General features: G+C 43.4%; 1 protein-coding gene across 8 annotated transcripts in view; it reads right to left on the bottom strand.

Moving 5' to 3' along the window:
* Positions 1-551: 551 nt before the first annotated feature.
* The window catches only part of Fermt2 (fermitin family member 2), a 93,924-nt gene continuing 76,499 nt past the window's right edge, over positions 552-17,976 (bottom strand). For 6 of the 8 annotated variants that reach the window (XM_028758423.1, XM_028758425.1, XM_028758426.1 and 3 more), the window contains 12 exons: positions 17,555-17,587; positions 17,025-17,250; positions 16,707-16,809; positions 13,882-13,989; positions 11,005-11,139; positions 10,317-10,366; positions 9,238-9,362; positions 6,943-7,049; positions 6,595-6,816; positions 3,764-3,888; positions 3,394-3,535; positions 552-1,822 (listed from right to left, as the gene is read on the bottom strand). In XM_028758423.1, the coding sequence (XP_028614256.1) occupies positions 1,649-1,822; positions 3,394-3,535; positions 3,764-3,888; positions 6,595-6,816; positions 6,943-7,049; positions 9,238-9,362; positions 10,317-10,366; positions 11,005-11,139; positions 13,882-13,989; positions 16,707-16,809; positions 17,025-17,250; positions 17,555-17,587 (1,550 nt within the window). In that variant the 3' untranslated portion in view covers positions 552-1,648. The remainder of the gene's footprint in view (positions 1,823-3,393; positions 3,536-3,763; positions 3,889-6,594; positions 6,817-6,942; positions 7,050-9,237; positions 9,363-10,316; positions 10,367-11,004; positions 11,140-13,881; positions 13,990-16,706; positions 16,810-17,024; positions 17,251-17,554; positions 17,588-17,976) is intronic. The other 2 variants (XM_028758429.1, XM_028758430.1) reach the window with 1 other exon arrangement.

Genomic DNA, 17,976 nt, shown 5'->3' with positions numbered 1-17,976 from the left:
CAACAAGTGTATTTTAAGGCTTTTAGTGATGGCACGTAGATTATCCTATTTTTAAAACCAGGAAAGAGCTGGGTGGTGGTGGCGCACGCCTTTAATCCCAGCACTTGGAAGGCAGAGGCAGGTGGATTTCTGAGTTCGAGAGTTCGAGGCTAGCCTGGTCTACAGAGTGAGTTCCAGGACAGCCAGGGCTACACAGAGAAACCTTGTCTTGAAAAACCAAAAAAAAAAAAAAAACAGGAAAGAGCTCTTCTGTTCTAGACTAGACCGACCAAGATGGGGGGTGGGAGTGGGGCACGGAAGAGGTGAGCAGAGTCCAGTTTTTTGAGGCTGTCTTGGCCTCACAGGCACAAGCACGGGACTGACAGAGGTGGTGGCCAGGCCTATGATGAAAGTCTGGAGTCTAACTGAATAACCACAAGGGTCTCTCAATGCCGGAAAAAGTGTGTCCCCTAGAGAGAGCTCTTCATCTGGGACACAGCCTAGCACTGGTGGGCTGTTCTAACAACACACGGTGTAGGGGTGAGGAGAGATCAGAAGTACAAAAAGAAAACTTTAAATAAAAGGTTTTTCTTTTATTTAAAATAAAATGCATTTATACAGTCTTTAATTCATGGATTATTGGACAATACTGGTAAGTCCACCCCTCCCTGGTGCCCTTCTGGGCTCGTGAGCTAGGAATTGTCTAACTAGCACCAACGCAGATGTAACAGCGCAACAGACTAGAACACAGCCGGTCCAGGCTGTAGTTAAGGGCATCACGGCAAGTCACGAGCATCATGAAGTCATTTGTAATTTAGCAGATACTGAAACTGCATATTAATTATATACCTTAAAAGCATTTAATTAATGCAAGGATGCTACATTTAAGCCATTTCCTAGTTGTGAATAGTTTTTTTTTAAAAAAAAACTGTACAATTTTATAAAATTTGTGTTTGTACATTAGTTACACAGAATGCATACTTCATAGATCTTTACTTCATATTGTAACACAAAGGTCGCATATCTTAGGCAGATAGTGAATATGCTGGTGAATACTAAGAGTATTGTAATACAGTTTGGTGTAAAAATAAACACAAAACAATGTACAACATGCTTACTCAAGGACAAAACACACTGGATAACAACAGGTTAACAGTGTTTCCTTCAAGGTCAATGGCATCATCAAATACCAAGCATCTATTGCAGACCCGATTTTTATATTGGGAGAGGGGATTAACTGGGTACCAGAAGTACGATATTTTAAAAGAGGGCATCAATTAAACTTAAACACATGCATTACACATGATAAATAGACTTCATATAGGTTATATGTATGCCCTGGGTAGCTTGGTAGTAGATGGCTTGTTTCTTAAGTTTGTCTACTGCCAGTCAGTGACAGCTGGTTCCTGATTCACCCACTACTTCAGCTTTCATTCAGTTTGTGGCCCTACGGACTGTTGGGTATTCCACAGTTCACATACGGCATCAAGGTAGGCAGCAGATTAACAATCGTGCTTGTTAGTGCACATATTAACCGGTCTGGTAAGGCAAAAAGGTTTCATGATAAAATGATAACGTTCAAGCTTACTTTATTAAGCAGCATATAAGAAACAATAGCTTTAAAGTTAAATATTGTTATGGCTGTGGAGTTTCATTACAGTTTTCCTATTTACACCCAACCACTGGTGAGTTTGTAGAACATCTCCTCATCTAAGCTCTCGTTTTGGTCTTTTGCGCGAGTTGAGAGAAATATGTAACCACCAATGAACTCATGGACCACCTTGCAGTCTACTTCGGTACAGATGAAGGACAACCGGACCTCGTCTGCAAACTCTACAGTGACCTGGAGCAAAGACAAAGAACTGTCAGTTCCCAAGGAAGCTCCAGGCTTTATGCTACTATATCCCCAGTTACTCCGGGAACAGCCATTGTGTGGAGGTCTGAGCAGTAAGAAAGTGTGTCACCCCCACTCCTTTAGTTTGCAAGCTCTCAGGGCAGTTAAGTCATTAAGGTCTCTGGTGCTCTCAGGTGATGCAATTAATGAGAATGTCCCTCTTCAGATCCTGGGAGAAAACCTACTTCCTGTGTTTTGTTTTTTAACATTTGCTTCAATATTTAACCTTTCGGTATCAAGCTTAAATATTTCAGAAAGATGCGTTTTTCTGATAGCAGCTGATACAGTGCATCCAATATATGCCAAGTCAAATAGCCCTCCCTCCCAGTGAGACTGTGTTATATGATCACAATGTAACAAAGGAAAGGGCACCAAGCTACAGAGTGGGATGGGCACCAGGCTTTACAGACCCTGCTGAGCCAGTCATCAAGTGTGTGGGCATGGACAATAGGCAGCCCTTAGGCTTCTAAGTGGGAGTGTCTGCATCTGTGAAGTCCAGGCAAGCTGCCTGCTTTAGGAGGCTGTGATGAGGCTCAGAGGCAGGATAAACGCATCGTCTAGTCATGCCTGGCCCAGGGAGGTGTAGGATATAACCTCTGACCGCTGTTACAAAAGGGACTTAGCTATTACGAAAGAAATCCTTAATTATGATGGTAAGCTCAAGTGAGAAATGAGTAACCAACCACATGGTCCACACTTTAAACATTATTTTTTACTATTCATATTTTTAGACAGTCTTCTGTGGCCTAGGCTAGTCTCTAACTCCTTACATTTCTGCCCTTTCCAAGTGTTAGGTTACGGGTATGCTCCGCCAACCAGGGTTTCAGGAATGCTAGACAAACAAACACTCTACAAGGACTTGCGCTACATCCTACATCCTTAGACTCTTTTTTTTTTTTTTAAATTTTATGATTACGGGTGTTGTGTCTGCACATTTGTCGTGAGTGCAGATAAGAGTTATCAGATTCCCAGGAACTAGAGTTGCAGGGGGTTGTGAATCTCCATGTGGGTGTTAACAACTGAATCTTGGTCCTCTGGAAGAGCAACAACAGCTCTTAGCTTCTGAGCCATCTCTACTCTGTCTGCAGATGGACTACCCTATGCAGGGCTTCACTGGGATGGGGCTGGCGTCTTAAAGCTTGGCTGTCCAATGGCGGCCTTTAAAAGCGTGTTTGAAAGTTCAGGCATGGGGACACAGCTGCTCGGACAGCCTCAGCAGGAGGAGGTCCTGCTCCATCAGGAAGGCTGTCTGTTTCACCAAGTATGAGAGGAGAAGGGGGGGGGGGACACTAAAATTCACTAGCCAGATCAGCCTTAGCAGTTAACGGGGGTGTCAAATACTACAGCAAATCACCTCACATAATCCAATCTTCAAAATTTATGAGGCTATCTCTTTTGTCTTAAATCCTTCGGATCAAATCCAGGTCCAGGACTACACCCTCAGGCATCTGCACTGAGTGACTGACTACCTGAGGGAACGCGAGCGCTAGCTCACCATTTTGATCTCCCAGTTAGCTCACCATTTTGATCTCCCAGTTGACGTTCCACTGCTTCATGTTGCTGAACCGCCATGTTTTGATGGCATCTCCTGTGCTGGCGTCCATCCGAATCAATCTGTTGTATGCAATTCCAATAAGTTCTTCTCTCTTGCCGCCTTGAAATCTGGAATATTCAAGAAAAACCACTCAGAATGGAGGAAGGGATTTTCTTTAACCCTAAAAACAATGGAACTACTATAAGACAGAAATGCAATCACTGTGAGCTGTTAATGAGAAAACTGGAAGCCTAGAAAATACCATGAAGTTTTGGTGTAGAAGAGGTTAGCATGTCTAAGCAGTCCTGCCTTCAGAGTGGACAAACTGAACACACAGACCACAGCAGCCCACTGACCTCGCGATGAAGTGTGTGATGCCGAACTCAGGCAGAGACTGCCAAGCTTGAATAAATCTCATCTTGGCTTCAATCAGACTCATCTGGGCTACATTCTGATGGGCCTCCAAGATCCGTGCTGTTATCTAAACAGGATTTTAAATGTTTTGTTAAATAATTAGACATTATTATCTTTTATAAAAAAGATGAAAAAATTATGTGCCACCATAAAATTATACTGAATTGGAATTAAAAACTATCCAATGCTTCATTTGGGAATCCCAACAAAGTAACAATGTTAATTTCAATTTTTATGTACGACACAAGAGGCATTATTGGGACTCTAGCGTATGGCGGGACTGAGGAATGTTCCAGGTGAGGAGATCCTGGTGGGCAATGACAACAACACATCCAGAGGGCCACAGGGATGCCGGCTGCAGTTCTACGGAGCAACAATGTGCTGGGGTTCCAGTGCAGACTAGAACACCAGGAAACAGTTGTCATCCATGTTTCCATGGCAACCAAACAGAATCGATATAATTCATCTATATGTGCTGTAGGATGAATTCTCCCTTAGTGGAGGTACAGGATTATGGCCTTACAGTGTCTAATTTCTTTCTCTTTGTAAATATGGAGAACTTACCAAATCTCTTATATAGCCTGGCTGTAGATGGCAATGCGAGGAAAGAAAAAGGAAGCAGAAAGGAAAAAAAAAGGCGATCAGGAAATGGCAATGAAGCAAAGAAAAGGCTGTGGTACCTGCAACCCAAAATTCCAGCAGAAAACCATGCAGAAAAAAGGCCACTCAGGTGGAAATGAAACGCAAGGAAGGATGAGAGCCGAGCAAGCAGCCATCGCTGTCCTCGTGGACACACAGAGGTAGCACGCAGCAGTAAGAACCATCAGATTAAAGGTGGAAGCTCACAGAAGAAAACACAAAGGGGCAAATCCCTTTCTCCTCTCATGTGTCAATTCTTACAGTGAGGGTAAAGCTAATTATTTTAGTAGCAAAAGAACAATTACTAACTAATCAAAAGCCACTGCAGCCTTTTCAGACTTAGTCAGATGACAGAACGCATGCACTCTCCTCAGAAGGGGGCTAAGGGCTGTGTGTGAGCTCGCTGGCCACACTGGTCCTTTATTAGCACAAAGGCAGCAGGCCTTCAATTACCATCTGCTTTTTGCATCCTTTTTCCTGGAAGAAGAAACAAAAGGTTGCCATACAGGCCCGGGAGCTGTGGCCACACAAGTATTAAGTCTTTTCAGTCTTGGGACTGCAGGGCAATTCTTTTATTTCTAGTTAAAAACTCATTCTTACTCAACATAATCCTGGGAAGTTTAGCTATTATTCACAGATTAAGTATGAAGCTATGCTGACTGTCCTGTGCCCTGGCAAGGGTCACCTGCAGCGACCCTAGTGCCTATGAATCTTGTGCTACCAGGGTAGCAATGTGAAGGCCCAACCTTCAGGGATTGAGCCTCAGAGGTTCCTTAGAGAAAGAAGGGCTGTGGAGGAGTGGGGGTCCTTAACCACGGCCGCACACTGCTCGTCACCAAACAGAAGAGTCCAGGTCACATTTCTGTCTACAACTCTTTTTTTGTTTGTTTTGTTTTTCGAGACAGGGTTTCTCTGTGTAGCCCTGGCTGTCCTGGAACTCACTCTGTAGACCAGGCTGGCCTTGAACTTAGAAATCTGCCTGCCTCTGCCTCTGCCTCCCAAGTGCTGGGATTAAAGGCGTGTGCCACCACCGCCCCATTCTGTCTATAACTCAAAGACAAGAAACTATCATCCTGGATGCCTGACACCTATGGAAACAACCAAACCACTAAGACCTGAGAGCATCTGAAGGCAGAAGAGTTCACTTTCAGAAACTAGGCTCTTTGAACACAGTTCTTCAGTGAGAAGGGGTCAGGGGTTCCTCCTTCCTTCCTAACTCATCTGCATTCCACAAGGCTCCCCAGGGCAGCACTTCTGCCATTCCTCCGCACACACTCCCACAGCCTGTGACTGGGGGATAAACAATGTGCCTGCTCTGACGAGGCCTCTGAACCGCACAGACAGACCATTCCTGATTAACGTTCTGAACATTTCTGTGGAAAGTGAAACTGTTTCAGGCTCTTTAATAAAGTTATGTTTAAAATTAAGGAAGAAAATGTTCTGTTTGGACCTTAATGTTTTAAAATTATTTCTGAAAGATAAAAATTAAACCCGGTAAAAATGATTTATTTATTTTAGAAGCCTTCTCTGCTCCCCCACCTAATCTGAATCTTTCCTTTTATGGAGTGCTGTTCAGTGAAGGGAATCCTGGGGGCTCTTGAGTCAAATTCCCCTGCAAAGGACCTTTCGTGATGCATCAAAGAGCCATTTTCCTGAATAGCAAACCTTTTATGGTATTAATTTCCAGGACAGGATTTCTAAAGAGAGTGGACAAAGGCAGTGAACTTTAGGTTAAAACTGATCCAACTTTGTAACCTCGTGTAAGATTCCATTAGGTTTTACTCCTGTTAGACAGTAATGTAGGGTAAACTATCTCTACCACGTAACAGTTTATTTCTAAAGCTGGAAAAGTCTTCCTCAGCAAAAACAAGAATTAGATCTGCTGGGGAAGAGCTGAATGTGCTTTTTGGTCCTGTTTCCACAGGGGACAAGATAATTTCCTTGGGCTGAGCAGAACAAACTGGCTCCATCTATGAACTTTACAGACGATCTAAGAAGTTTAAGCTGACCCACACCTCCCCCATTTCCTGTTTCATATTCTACCAAAGCTGGTATCCTTCGTTTAACAGGAGAAACAGCATTTAAAGTATGTGCACAGAATGGTAAACCCAGCAGATTAAGCAGAATGGAATACCTGTTTGTTCTTATACTTCTTTAGGTATCGAGGGGACACTAGACACTCGGGATTGATATCGGTTGTAATCTGGTCAGGGATTAGCTGGGGATCTGGGTTCAGATGCTGCATCTTCAGGAAGGAAAGAATATTCTGAACTTCTAAGTTGTAAGAACTGTCTGCCATGGTCTTGCCTTTGGAGGCTAATCTGCAAGCTGCCATCCAATGTGCATACTGCTTTTCCTGTAGAAAGACGAGAGATGAGGCCACATGGTGCTCAGGATCCAGGTACAGAAAGAACATAGGGCCAGTGGGCCAACAAACTTGGGAATCAGAAAGGTAAGGTTTACGTTTAATTGCAAAACTTACATTGTCACAACGAAGCCAGATCTCATTCATGCCCTCTGCAACCGGAATTAGGAGTTTTATGTTAAATTTCTGGCCTGAAATGTTCACATCTGGGGTAACTTCACATCCTGAAATAATAAAATTAATTATAGAAATGAATAAAAGAAATCCTGAGCCAATACAATAGCCTCATTTTGTAAGGTCTCACTATTTTGAATTGTGTCCACTTTAAGGATACCCTTATTCAGTGGAAGGTGACTTGCATTCAAGTGGCCCCAGAGCAAGATTAAGAACTGCAGACCTGCAGACTCTTATGAGCTGTGAGAATCCAGACAACTCAGCTCTACCTCCAAGGAAATGTTTAAACCACTAAAAGAAAGGGTACTTTAGGTAAAGAGTCCTGTTCTTTCTAGGAACATTACTACATACAAATAGCCGCCGTATAAGGCCTTCTGTGGAACTTTTCAAACAAGGGAGAAGTTATGTGAGGAAGTTAAAACAAATGTGTGAAGACACACAAATCTCCTCTAGGTGATTTAGAATTAATAATTCTGTCATCAGTCCTTAAACAAATATCAAGAACTGAAGCAGGGAGTCTTCTTCTCATGTTAGAGCTAACCATAGTGAGTGGTTACATTTACCATGCATGCAACCATCATGTTAGTACCTGTATCATAGGTCTTCCCTGATCTGTTCTCCACATCCAAACTATTCTCTCCCTAAGCCCTGTTTTATGTTTGAATCTCCTCATCCCCAATTCTGCCCAACTGCACCTGCTCAGGAGTTTCTGCCAGCTCCTGTCTTTGCTCCACAGGTTTATTTACTTTAGTAGCAGCAGGAACCCAGGTCCTAGAGTGCACTGCCAGCACACACTTTACATGTGAACTCTACTAGGATCCCTCTCAGCATCTTGAGTCGGACCCCATTTGGCCCATGACATTCACACCCTCACGGATCGATAAGAGCAGCAACTCTCACCACCTCCTCCCCTCTGACCTTTTCTAAACCATCACTGCAGAAACCAGCACTGATTTCCAAAGGGTACTGGGACCTGCACTCAGGGTCTCACACACACCAGACACTCTACCACTGAGTGCCACCCAGTCCCCAGATGGAAGGGAACTCTTCCACCTGAGCCTGTGTGTCAGTCAAGAGCAAGAAGGGAAGAAGTGACAGAGGCCACCAATGTGGCAAATGAAGCTGTGGCTGCACCCATAGGCCTGAATGAATAGACTGAGCAGGGGCTGGGGAGGCGTGGCTCAGCAGGAGCTCAGTTACAAGTGCCTCCTAGTTCAGCTCCAGTGGATCTGATACCCTTTTCCAGACTCTTCTAGATACCTGTACACATAGACACAGACAGATACACACACACACACACACACACACACACACACAAGCACACTTAAAAATGAGATAAAGCTTCAAAAAAATACTAAGTAAAAAAGCAGAGTTAACAGCTGAGCCAGTACCAAGGTGCAGCCCAGGCTGCAGGCTGCAAGCCTGCAGGTGCTCTGAGAGGAGCATGCACCTTAAGCTCCAGCCCCTCCATCTCAGCTCTGACAATGGAAAGGGAGACTGAAGCTGGCAGCTAGGAGCCTAACAGGGACATCCTGTGCTTGCCTAGGGGAGAGCAAAAAGTAAGGAAAAAAAAAGTGGATGCGTGGGTGGTGATGGTGGTGTACACCTTCCTTTAATCCCGCACTAGGGAGGCAGAGGCAGGTGGATCTCTGTGAGTTTGCAGCCAGCCTGGTTCAAAGAGCAAGCTCCAGGATAACCAGGGACATAAAGAAACCCCTGCCTGGAACCTTCCCTCCCCCCCTCCCCCCCACCCCAAATCCAAACAAAAAACAAACAACCAAAACCCAGAACCAACATAACAATAAAAAAACCACCCCAAAAACCACCTGGATGAGGAAGAGAGAGACTGGGCCACATACTTAAAGTCTGTGGTCAGGGAAAGAGAGGTTAAGCACGCTGACCAGAACCAGCCTATGATCAGAGGCTAAGTACAAGCAGAATGCCAATGACCAAGGGAGAGACCAGAAGTGCAGAGGTGATAACCACAAGGCTGAAAATGGGGGAACCCTAATGTTCTAACAATCAAGATCAAAAAAAGTGACATAATAACTGAATACTTCAGCTCGGGTCTGCCCACAGAACACAACAAGATATCCACATGCAACTCGATACCAAACTAGAGAACCTAAACCCTTTTGAGAACCCCGAAGGTGTAAACAAAGTGCCAGGCAGGCGCTGGCAAGTGACAGGCACTGACTATCGACCCGACAGAGTTCACAGGTCGAGAGGCCTCCCCACCTCTGAGGTTCATCTGATGAGCAGGTGTACCACTGGACTCTTCTCGGCTCTTGTAGCAGGAGATGGACGTGTCTTTGAAAGTGCACCAGTACTGCTTGTACCCCTTTAAAGTCAGCTTCTTAGGCCTACAAGTCAAACAGACTTGAAACAATGACCATTCTGAAGTAACTTTGCCAGGGCTATGCTTTAGCAGTTACATTGCTTAAGTGTTGAAAAACCTGAGGCCAACTTTACAGGCTGAAATCATCTCCCTTTGGCCGTTTGTTCCTGGTCCAGGCTGCTGGTGTGCTCTCCCTTCTCAATAAGTGAGAGGGTGGAGAGCCCACGGCCCGCACGTCTCACTCAAAGCTCGCAAGGGTCCATGTGCACCAGTAACTGCACAGGCAGTGGTGTCGCAGCATTACTGCTGCTGAAGCCTCTGCATGCGTCCTCAGCATGACTGCACGGAAGGAAGAGTCCAGTCCTGACACCAACATGCCACTCCAATGCCAGAGTGTGGGAAAGGAAGAGGGCAGAGACAGTGACATTTGGCAAATTTGCTGTTGTGGTACAAACTGTGGACTGTGATATTATACTGCAACAGTTACACAGCACAGCAGGACAGTGGGCAGCGGGCACTGCATCTTTGTCTCCCATCTGCCCCACTCCTCAGCTCTCAAGTTTGAGGATCACAGGTGCATTGCTTAAAAGTCTAGAAAGATTTACTGGGACCTTAGAGGCAAGGGTTCAGGAGCACATGAGAACAAGCTAGCGGAGCCTGGAGCTCTTAGCCAAGAACTAACACTGGCAGTCACAGGGCACCACATGAGCCCACTGGGGTCAGCCTCTATCACCAACTATGAGATACAATCAAAAAAGATGCTTTTAAGATCAAAATCAAAAAGATGAAAACAGTGACTGCTGTGGTTTTAATTTAATGAACACGATTACCTTGATTGTAAGTGTTTAACTGGTAAATCTTACAGATTTACTTTACAAATAAACGTGACAAACTTCCTGCAAACTTAAATCATGTGGACATGGCTATAAAACAGACAGTTCTTATTTGTATGTGACTTCTCTCCCACTTTTGTACTTACTTGAAAACTTTAATATAGTCAGCAAGTTCTGGGATTGAAGTAATGTCACCCTAAGGAAAGAATTCAAATTAATATTTCTCTTTATTCAAAATTCATATGTTAAAGACTTAAATGATATGATCATATTACACAGTCTTGTTACAAAAGCATTTCGGAATAGTGTAGAAAGTTAGAAATTTGGAGAAAATGACAATTTGTACAACTCTAAGCATATATTGTTACTTCTAAATATAGCTGAAATTGTTTGTAGCAACATATGGAAATATGATAAATCATAATAATGACACAGAGAAAATGTTTCTTCAGCAATAAGTCATTCATTAGCTTTAAAAATAAGCAGTATTAACCACTGCTGTGAGACTCTAGAGATGAGACTACCATATGAACCTTACCATGACTCGACTACTCTTTCCCCTGGAGAAATGCCTTCCCACCACTTGCAAAACAAGTGTTTGTGTTGGAAGCCCTAGCTACTGCTAACACTATTTCTTCACAAAAGGTTTCTTGGGGTGAAGGATGAGGCCCTGGGGTCAATCTTCCCACCACAAAAACTTCTCTGAAGTTTCCTAAGAATCCATGACTGGCTTCTGTAAAGAAGCTACCTTGAAGGTACCTTATCTGGCAATGGAAAACCCACACCAAGATAAGGACTGGCTAAAACCATCCAATAGCTGAAGATTTACCCTACCAGAATTGTTGATGTTTTCCCGCCTTCCAAAGTGATCTCCAGGTCAGAAAGGGCCGCATCAACTTCATCAACTTCTTTGTCACTGTTGTTTAAGTGATTTTCTGATGTCATGATTGACAGCTTATTGATATGATACTGAAACCACAATAACATGTTGTTGAAATGACTGTTTAACTGCAGAACTTTACGATGAAATTTCTACTTGACTTTATATTGGAATTTTTTGGTCATCTAATTTGCAAAGATAACGCATCAGGGTGAGGGGCCTGGAAAGAGGATGGCTCAGGAGCTAAAAGCATTTGCTGCTTTTGCAGTGGACCTAGGTTTGATTTCCAGCACCCACACAGCTCACAACTGTCTCTAACTGCAGGTCTGGTGGATCCAGCGCCCTCTTCTGGTCTCCACAGATACTGCACGCACATGTGCACAGACAAAATGCAGATAAAAGACCCACACACATCAAAGTAAGCAAAGTGTCTTGGGACTGGAAGGATAAAAAGCCATGGGCCACGGCACCTGGGATCATTGTGACAGCCCTACTCAGAAAGACTTACTCAAAAGAGCACAGTCTCTGTATACACACAAATGAACTCAGTCTCTGGTTCCCTTGGTGTGAAGGGAATTTACGGGTCTGCTACTACATTACACGAGCAGTTTTTGTTGCCTGTTGTTGGTTGGTTGTGTCCACCAACTAGAACAGGGCCTTGTACAGATAGATGCACAGCCCATGAAGGTTCAGACCATGCATGACGTCTTCTGTAGGGATGAACTAAGCCATTTGTTTCACATAACTGGAGAAAATTAACCCACACTGCCCTACAATCCCAACTACTCAGGACAAAGAGGAAGCCAGCTCCACTCTCCCCAGTTCTGACTCAATGCTTCATAGCTATCTAAGAATAGGAAACTGGCCGGGTGGTGGTGGTGCACGCCTTTAATCCCAGCACTTGGGAGGCAGAGGCAGGCGGATTTCTGAGTTCAAGGCCAGCCTGGTCTACAGAGTGAGTTCCAGGACAGCCTGGGCTACACAGAGAAACCCTGTCTCGAAAAACAAACAAACAAACAAACAAACAAACAAACAAAAAAAGAGGGCAGTGCCTGAGGGCCTTCAGTTACTGTGAATCTAAGTCTTTCTGGGATGGATGTCAGTGGCAGAATGCTTGCTTAGCATGTGAAGGCTTTGGGCTCAATCACCAAAACAAAGAACAATGCTCTACAATAACATCTGTGGTTGTAAAGCAGACATGCTTCACATGTCTGATGCTGGTTTCTGGCAAAACTTCCACCAGAAAGCAGTAAGTCTGCATGCACAGTGCAAAATATATATAAGTTACTCAAGTGAGGCTCCCAATGAACTGTGCCCAGAGTTAACTCAGGAAGTTCTCCAGACAGCTGAATCCACTCAGAAACAGTATAAGAGTTTTAACCAAATGCTTAATCATCTCTCTAAAACAACTGATGAATTCATCAATCAGGAAGAACTTGCTTTATGTTCTTTCCCCTCCCACAGTGGCTCTGGTTGTCACTGTGAACTTTCTGGCATTTTGGTACATTGGGAAGGCTGAACATTTTTGTGTTCTGAGAAAAGAAGTAAAATCTCTTCAGGGAGAGGGCTTCTTAATGGAGGGTCAGCTCTTCTCCCACTTCTATTTAAAGACTACCAATTGCACTGGGACCTTAGGGAAGACTAAACTCCCATCATAACCCAGGAGTTCTTGCCAAAGCCCCACTCAGCTATAGTGAAATCTGAAAGAGAATCAACCCGGTGACAATGGATGTCACTGCTTCTAAGAACTCTGATTGGTCTAAAGCTATTTCACTGAGGGTGGATCAGCAATGGGAGTGGATAGTTTTTTAATAAGTACCACTATAATTCAGAAGCACAGGGTATCCAAGGCTCACATTTGAAAAAAATACTATTTTAAAGAAACATTAGTTTCCACTTAATTATTAATCATAAAAACATTTATGTTTATCTTAGTCTCTTGAACTCTTATTACTTAAAAGTCATTATTTCTGCCACAGCCAACTGGAAATGTATCTCATCATCAACTTAATATTGTCAGCTTTTTATTTCCAAGAGAAAATTGAGTTAACTTCAAATTAGTATATACTGGGAGGGAAAAGAACAATTTTTCCCAAAAGAGTCAGGAAAGTAACAAAACAAAACAAAATCATGTTTGTTTTACTTTCTTTCTTTCTTTTTTTGTTTTTTGTTTTTCGAGACACAGTTTCTCTGTGTAGCCCTGGCTGTCTTGGAACTCACTCTGTAGACCAGGCTGGCCTCGAACTCAGAAATCTGCCTGCCTCTGCCTCCCAAGTGCTGGGATTAAAGGTGTGCGCCACCACTGCCCGGCAAATGTCCACTTTCAATGTCTAAAATTTGTCATTTGTTTACTGCGTGTGCGTGGAGTTGAAAGGACTTTAAAACCAAACAGAAAAAAATGGGCAGTGGTGGCGCATACCTTTAATCCCAGCACCCAGGAGGCAGAGGCAGGTGGATCTCTGTAAATTCAAGGCCAGCCTGGTCTACAGAGGAAGTTCTAGGAGAGCCAGGGCTACAGAGTGAGACCCTGATTCGGACTCACAAAAGTCCTCTGCCTCCCCAGGATTGGGACTAAAGTACCATATGTCCAGCCTCAGAAGGCAATCTCTGGGAGCTGGTTCTCGCTTTCCACCAAGTAGGTCCTGAATATCAAACCTGGGTTATCATGCTGGGTAGCAAGCATCTACCAACTGAGCCATCTTGCCAACCCTAAGTGGTACTTTCTACATAGCAAAAGTAACAGCATCAAATGCTTGCATAATCACTATACCACTCTTCTCTCCCCCCCCCCCCCCCCCCCGTAGAAGTTGCCCACTGATTCTTCTATCTACCTGCAAGGCTGCGAACATCATCATCTCTTCTTCCGTGCATTCAATCTCTTCCAGGAGAAGAGCCCACTTGGCCTGCTCGTAAAGCTGATTGATTCTGATGGCATCATACTGCAGAACAAAGGAGATGTGGTCTGTAATACAGTGTTTTCAATACCAGAAAGTTCGCAACGGGAGATGACTAAGCAATTAAGTATGCACACTGCTACTGTGGAAGAACTCATGTAGGATGGCTCACAATTGCCTGTAATTTCAGCTTCTGATACCTCTGGCCTCTGTGGACTCACATACACCTAAATTTTAAAATATTAAGTCTTTAAATAGTCTCTTTTAAAAACATTTTATAAATGTTTTGCTCTTGCGTATGTTAGTACACTACATACATGCCCAGTGCCTGTTGGGTCCTCTGGAACTGGAGTTATGGACAGTTGTGAGGTGCTGTGTGGTGCTGAGAAGTGAACCCAGGTCTTCTGCAAGTGCTCTTAACCAGTGACCTACCTCTCTAGTACCCCTACTCACCTTTCTGAGACAGGGTCTCACTTCAGCCTTGGATGGCCTGCAACTTGCTATCTAGACTAACTAGTCTTGAACTTGAGAGCCTCCTGCCTCTGCCTCCTGGATGTTGCTGTTAAAGGCACACGTCACAACGCCCAGCTAAATACACACTTTTAAAGTATGACAAAAAGTGAATAATTTTTTTCAGCCTTTTAGTATCAAAATAATTCAGAAAGAGGGAAGAGTGTTAGACATGACTACAGATACATCTAATTTTCCACTCAAAATGATATAAACTCTAATAAGAGAATTACTCAGGGATGTAGCTCACTGGATGGAGGGAGCTGCCTAGAGTGACAGAGGACTCAACCCCAGCACAGCACTGATGCTGGGGTGGGGGGGGGGCAGGGGTCGCTCGCGTAACAGCTAAGTGTTACCATTTCAATGTAAGAAACCTAATTTGAAGCAGGGTATGATGGTACATGTCTGCTCTCCTGGCACTTGGAAGGCTAAGGTAGGAAGATCATTCATTTTCAGGCCAGCCCAGGCTGCACAGATCTTGTCTCAAAAACAAAACAGACCTCATGAAATTGGATATTGCTGCAGCCTTGTAAATCAGTACCCAGAGTCTGGGGGATCACAAGTTTGAGGCCAGCCTGGGTTTCATACTAAGTTCCTGGCAGCCTATGTAGAATGGCTGGTCTGGCTCAAAGACCAAACACAGAATAAAGAGAGGGAGGGAAGGGGGTGGTGGTGAGAACTATAGTTGGAAAAATTAAAACAAGGTACAAATATAGATGGTTTTAAACATTGTTATTTTGTCTTGCCACAGTAAAATCCAGTGAAAACAAATCAATTACTTTGGGACATACCTTGTTCATAGAGGGAAACACCCAAGGAGGAAGATCCTCAAAAGGGGGAGTTATTTTAAGTGTCCAAAGCAGACAGGAGATATGCAATTTGGGAAGTATGTTTATCTATGTTATTAGACTGTCCATTTAATTATATTAGCAAAAAGTAGTGCTCTTAAAATGTTAATCAAACATTCTACCCCCAACCTACAACTACAAGTAGATATGATATGGCCAGAAAACAAATCCTTAGTAGTTCTATTATATATTGTTTAATATATATGTTAAAATATATGTGTGTGTGAGTGTGTATGTTTGCAAAAAATTACATGAACACACAGTGGAAGACACTAGATCAGTGGTTTCAACCTGTGAGTAGCAACTCTGGTGTGTGTGTGTTAACAATGCTTTCTCAGGGGTTGCCTAGAGCCATCAGAAAACATACTTACATTACCACTCATAACAGTAGCAAATTAGCTATAAAGCAACAACAAAAATAATTTTATGGTTTGGGGTCACCACAACGTGAGGAATGGTATTGCAGGATCGCAGCATTGAGAAGGCTGAGACCCACTGCGCTAGCTAGAGCACAATTCAGACATGAAGCAAAAAGCCACGGGTCTCTCTCCCCAAAGAGTCCAAACCTATGAGCCACCTGTTCTTGGGGAAAAACAGATTTTCAGAGCAAAGTTAAATTGCAGCAGAAAAGCAAAGAGTTATAGCTGAGCCGACTTACCAGTCACAGAAATTAATAAGTTATTAGGTAGGATAACATGTAGATGGTAAAACAATACAAAGCAGGCTTGGTACACACCTTTAATCCTAGCACCAGGGAGGCAGAGGCAGGTGGATCTCCGTGAGTTTGAATCCAGCTTTGTCTACATAGAGTTCCAGGATAGCCAGGGCTACCCTGCCTCAAAAAATAAAACAAAACCCCCAAATCGGCCAGCCCCCCGCCCCCAAAAAAAAACCCACATACAAAATCAAAACACCAAAAAATAATACAAAAAGTTATCTTTCAGGAAAGTATTTTTTTAATCTTAAAAAAATGATTTATGTACATTGGTGTTTTGCTTACATGTCTGTCTATGTAAAGGTGTATGATCCCCTGAACAGCGGCCATGAGGATGCTGGGAACTGAACCCAGGTCCTCTGGAAGAGCAGTGCTCTTAACTGCTGAGCCATCTCTCCATCCCCAGAAAATTATTCTGTACCTTACAATATACTTGCAGATAATAAATTTTTAAAAAAGTAAACAGTACCTTTGAAACACACAAAGAAAATACAATTACCTTAACAAAAGGGACTAAAAATGTTCAAACATAGTTTCAAGCTAGGAAAATACCAGATTTATTCAGAATAATATACCTTTGCCTAAAAGTATTTGTATCTTTTGAGTGTTATCCAAAACTTGCTATAGTTTCTTAACACTCAGATGAGAAGAGAAACAGAAGTAGAAAGACCCCTTTAAATCCTTGGTACCTTTGGGTTCAAATCAAAAAAGCTGTAATACTTGAATCGGAGCAGCAAGGCCTCGTTCTCCTTCACATCCTGCTCCATTAGAGATCTTGAGGAATCGAGCCACCTGGACCAAGCAGAGAACAGCACTGAGCATTGCAGACACAGCTAACCAAATCCTCCACCACGTAAATTATAACTTACCCCTGGCCAGGCCTCCTGGTGTATGCCTTTTAAAAATTAATCCCAGGACTTGGGAGGCAGAGTCAGGCAGTTCTGTGTGAGTTTGGAACCAGCCTGGTCTCTAAAGAGACACCCTGTCTCAAAAAACCCAAAACTTACCCTTGGTTGGTTTTTGCTTTATCAAGAAGAGCTTGAGGCTTGAACATTTTTGCCAGTATTTCTGGTGATGTTACTGGCTGACTGACAGCAAGTATCCCGGGATTGCCTTCTGACAGGGCACTGTCACCAAACCAGGCAGAAGTTGGTGACAAGGGGCTTCCATCATGAGCGTCGTAAGTAGGGGTCATTGTTTTACTATAAAGTCCGGGGCTTGAATATATGCTTCCTAGTAAGTGAGAAGAGACGGCTGTGAGGAGCTGCTCAGAATAGCTCAGTGATGACACACACTACGGTAGGAAGCACACTGAGCCACAAGCTTCAATCTGGAAGGAAAGCTTTAGTACGTTATTTACCTGCCTCAAAACACAAAAGAATTCTGCTCATACATTAGAACACACAGCACCAAAGCCGTGAGAGTGTAATTACATTGGCAGAAACTCTGAGGAAAAAGCCAGTTTGAGGGAACTAGGAAGTAGAGCTATGGCTGAAGCGCAGACTGACACACTGTGTGTGATTGTGGTGAGGCTCACCTTTCAGAGGGCCAATGTAAAGAACATCGGTGCCTATAGGAAAGGAAAGAAAGGAGTTCAGAAGGCAAAGGAAAGGCAACAATAGAAGACCAAAGAATGAAAGGAAACGGAAAAAAGGAAAACAGACTTGCCCCAGTTGTGACTTGTAAGTACACAAGTCAACAACCTCAGGAGCTTCAACATAAATATAACATTTTGTCCAACACAAAATGAAGCTCTGCTCTAATCAAGCATACCCTGATTTGGTTTATGTACAGCTAACCTAATAAAGTCAGAGGCATCACCTCATTAATCTCAAGACCCTTGGTGACAGGCACATAAAGAAAACACACTAGCTAATGATACATGCTCTTTGACTTGAATAACAGAATTAAGGAGATCAAAGACATCAAGTAAAAACCTGTTACATCTGGTCCTGTCCT

Source organism: Grammomys surdaster, unplaced genomic scaffold (assembly GCF_004785775.1).
Source record: "Grammomys surdaster isolate TR1022 unplaced genomic scaffold, NIH_TR_1.0 126198, whole genome shotgun sequence".
Taxonomy (NCBI): Eukaryota; Metazoa; Chordata; class Mammalia; order Rodentia; family Muridae; genus Grammomys; species Grammomys surdaster.
The sequence above is the reverse complement of the archived record's forward strand: the minus strand, read 5'-3'. Positions and strand labels throughout refer to the sequence as shown.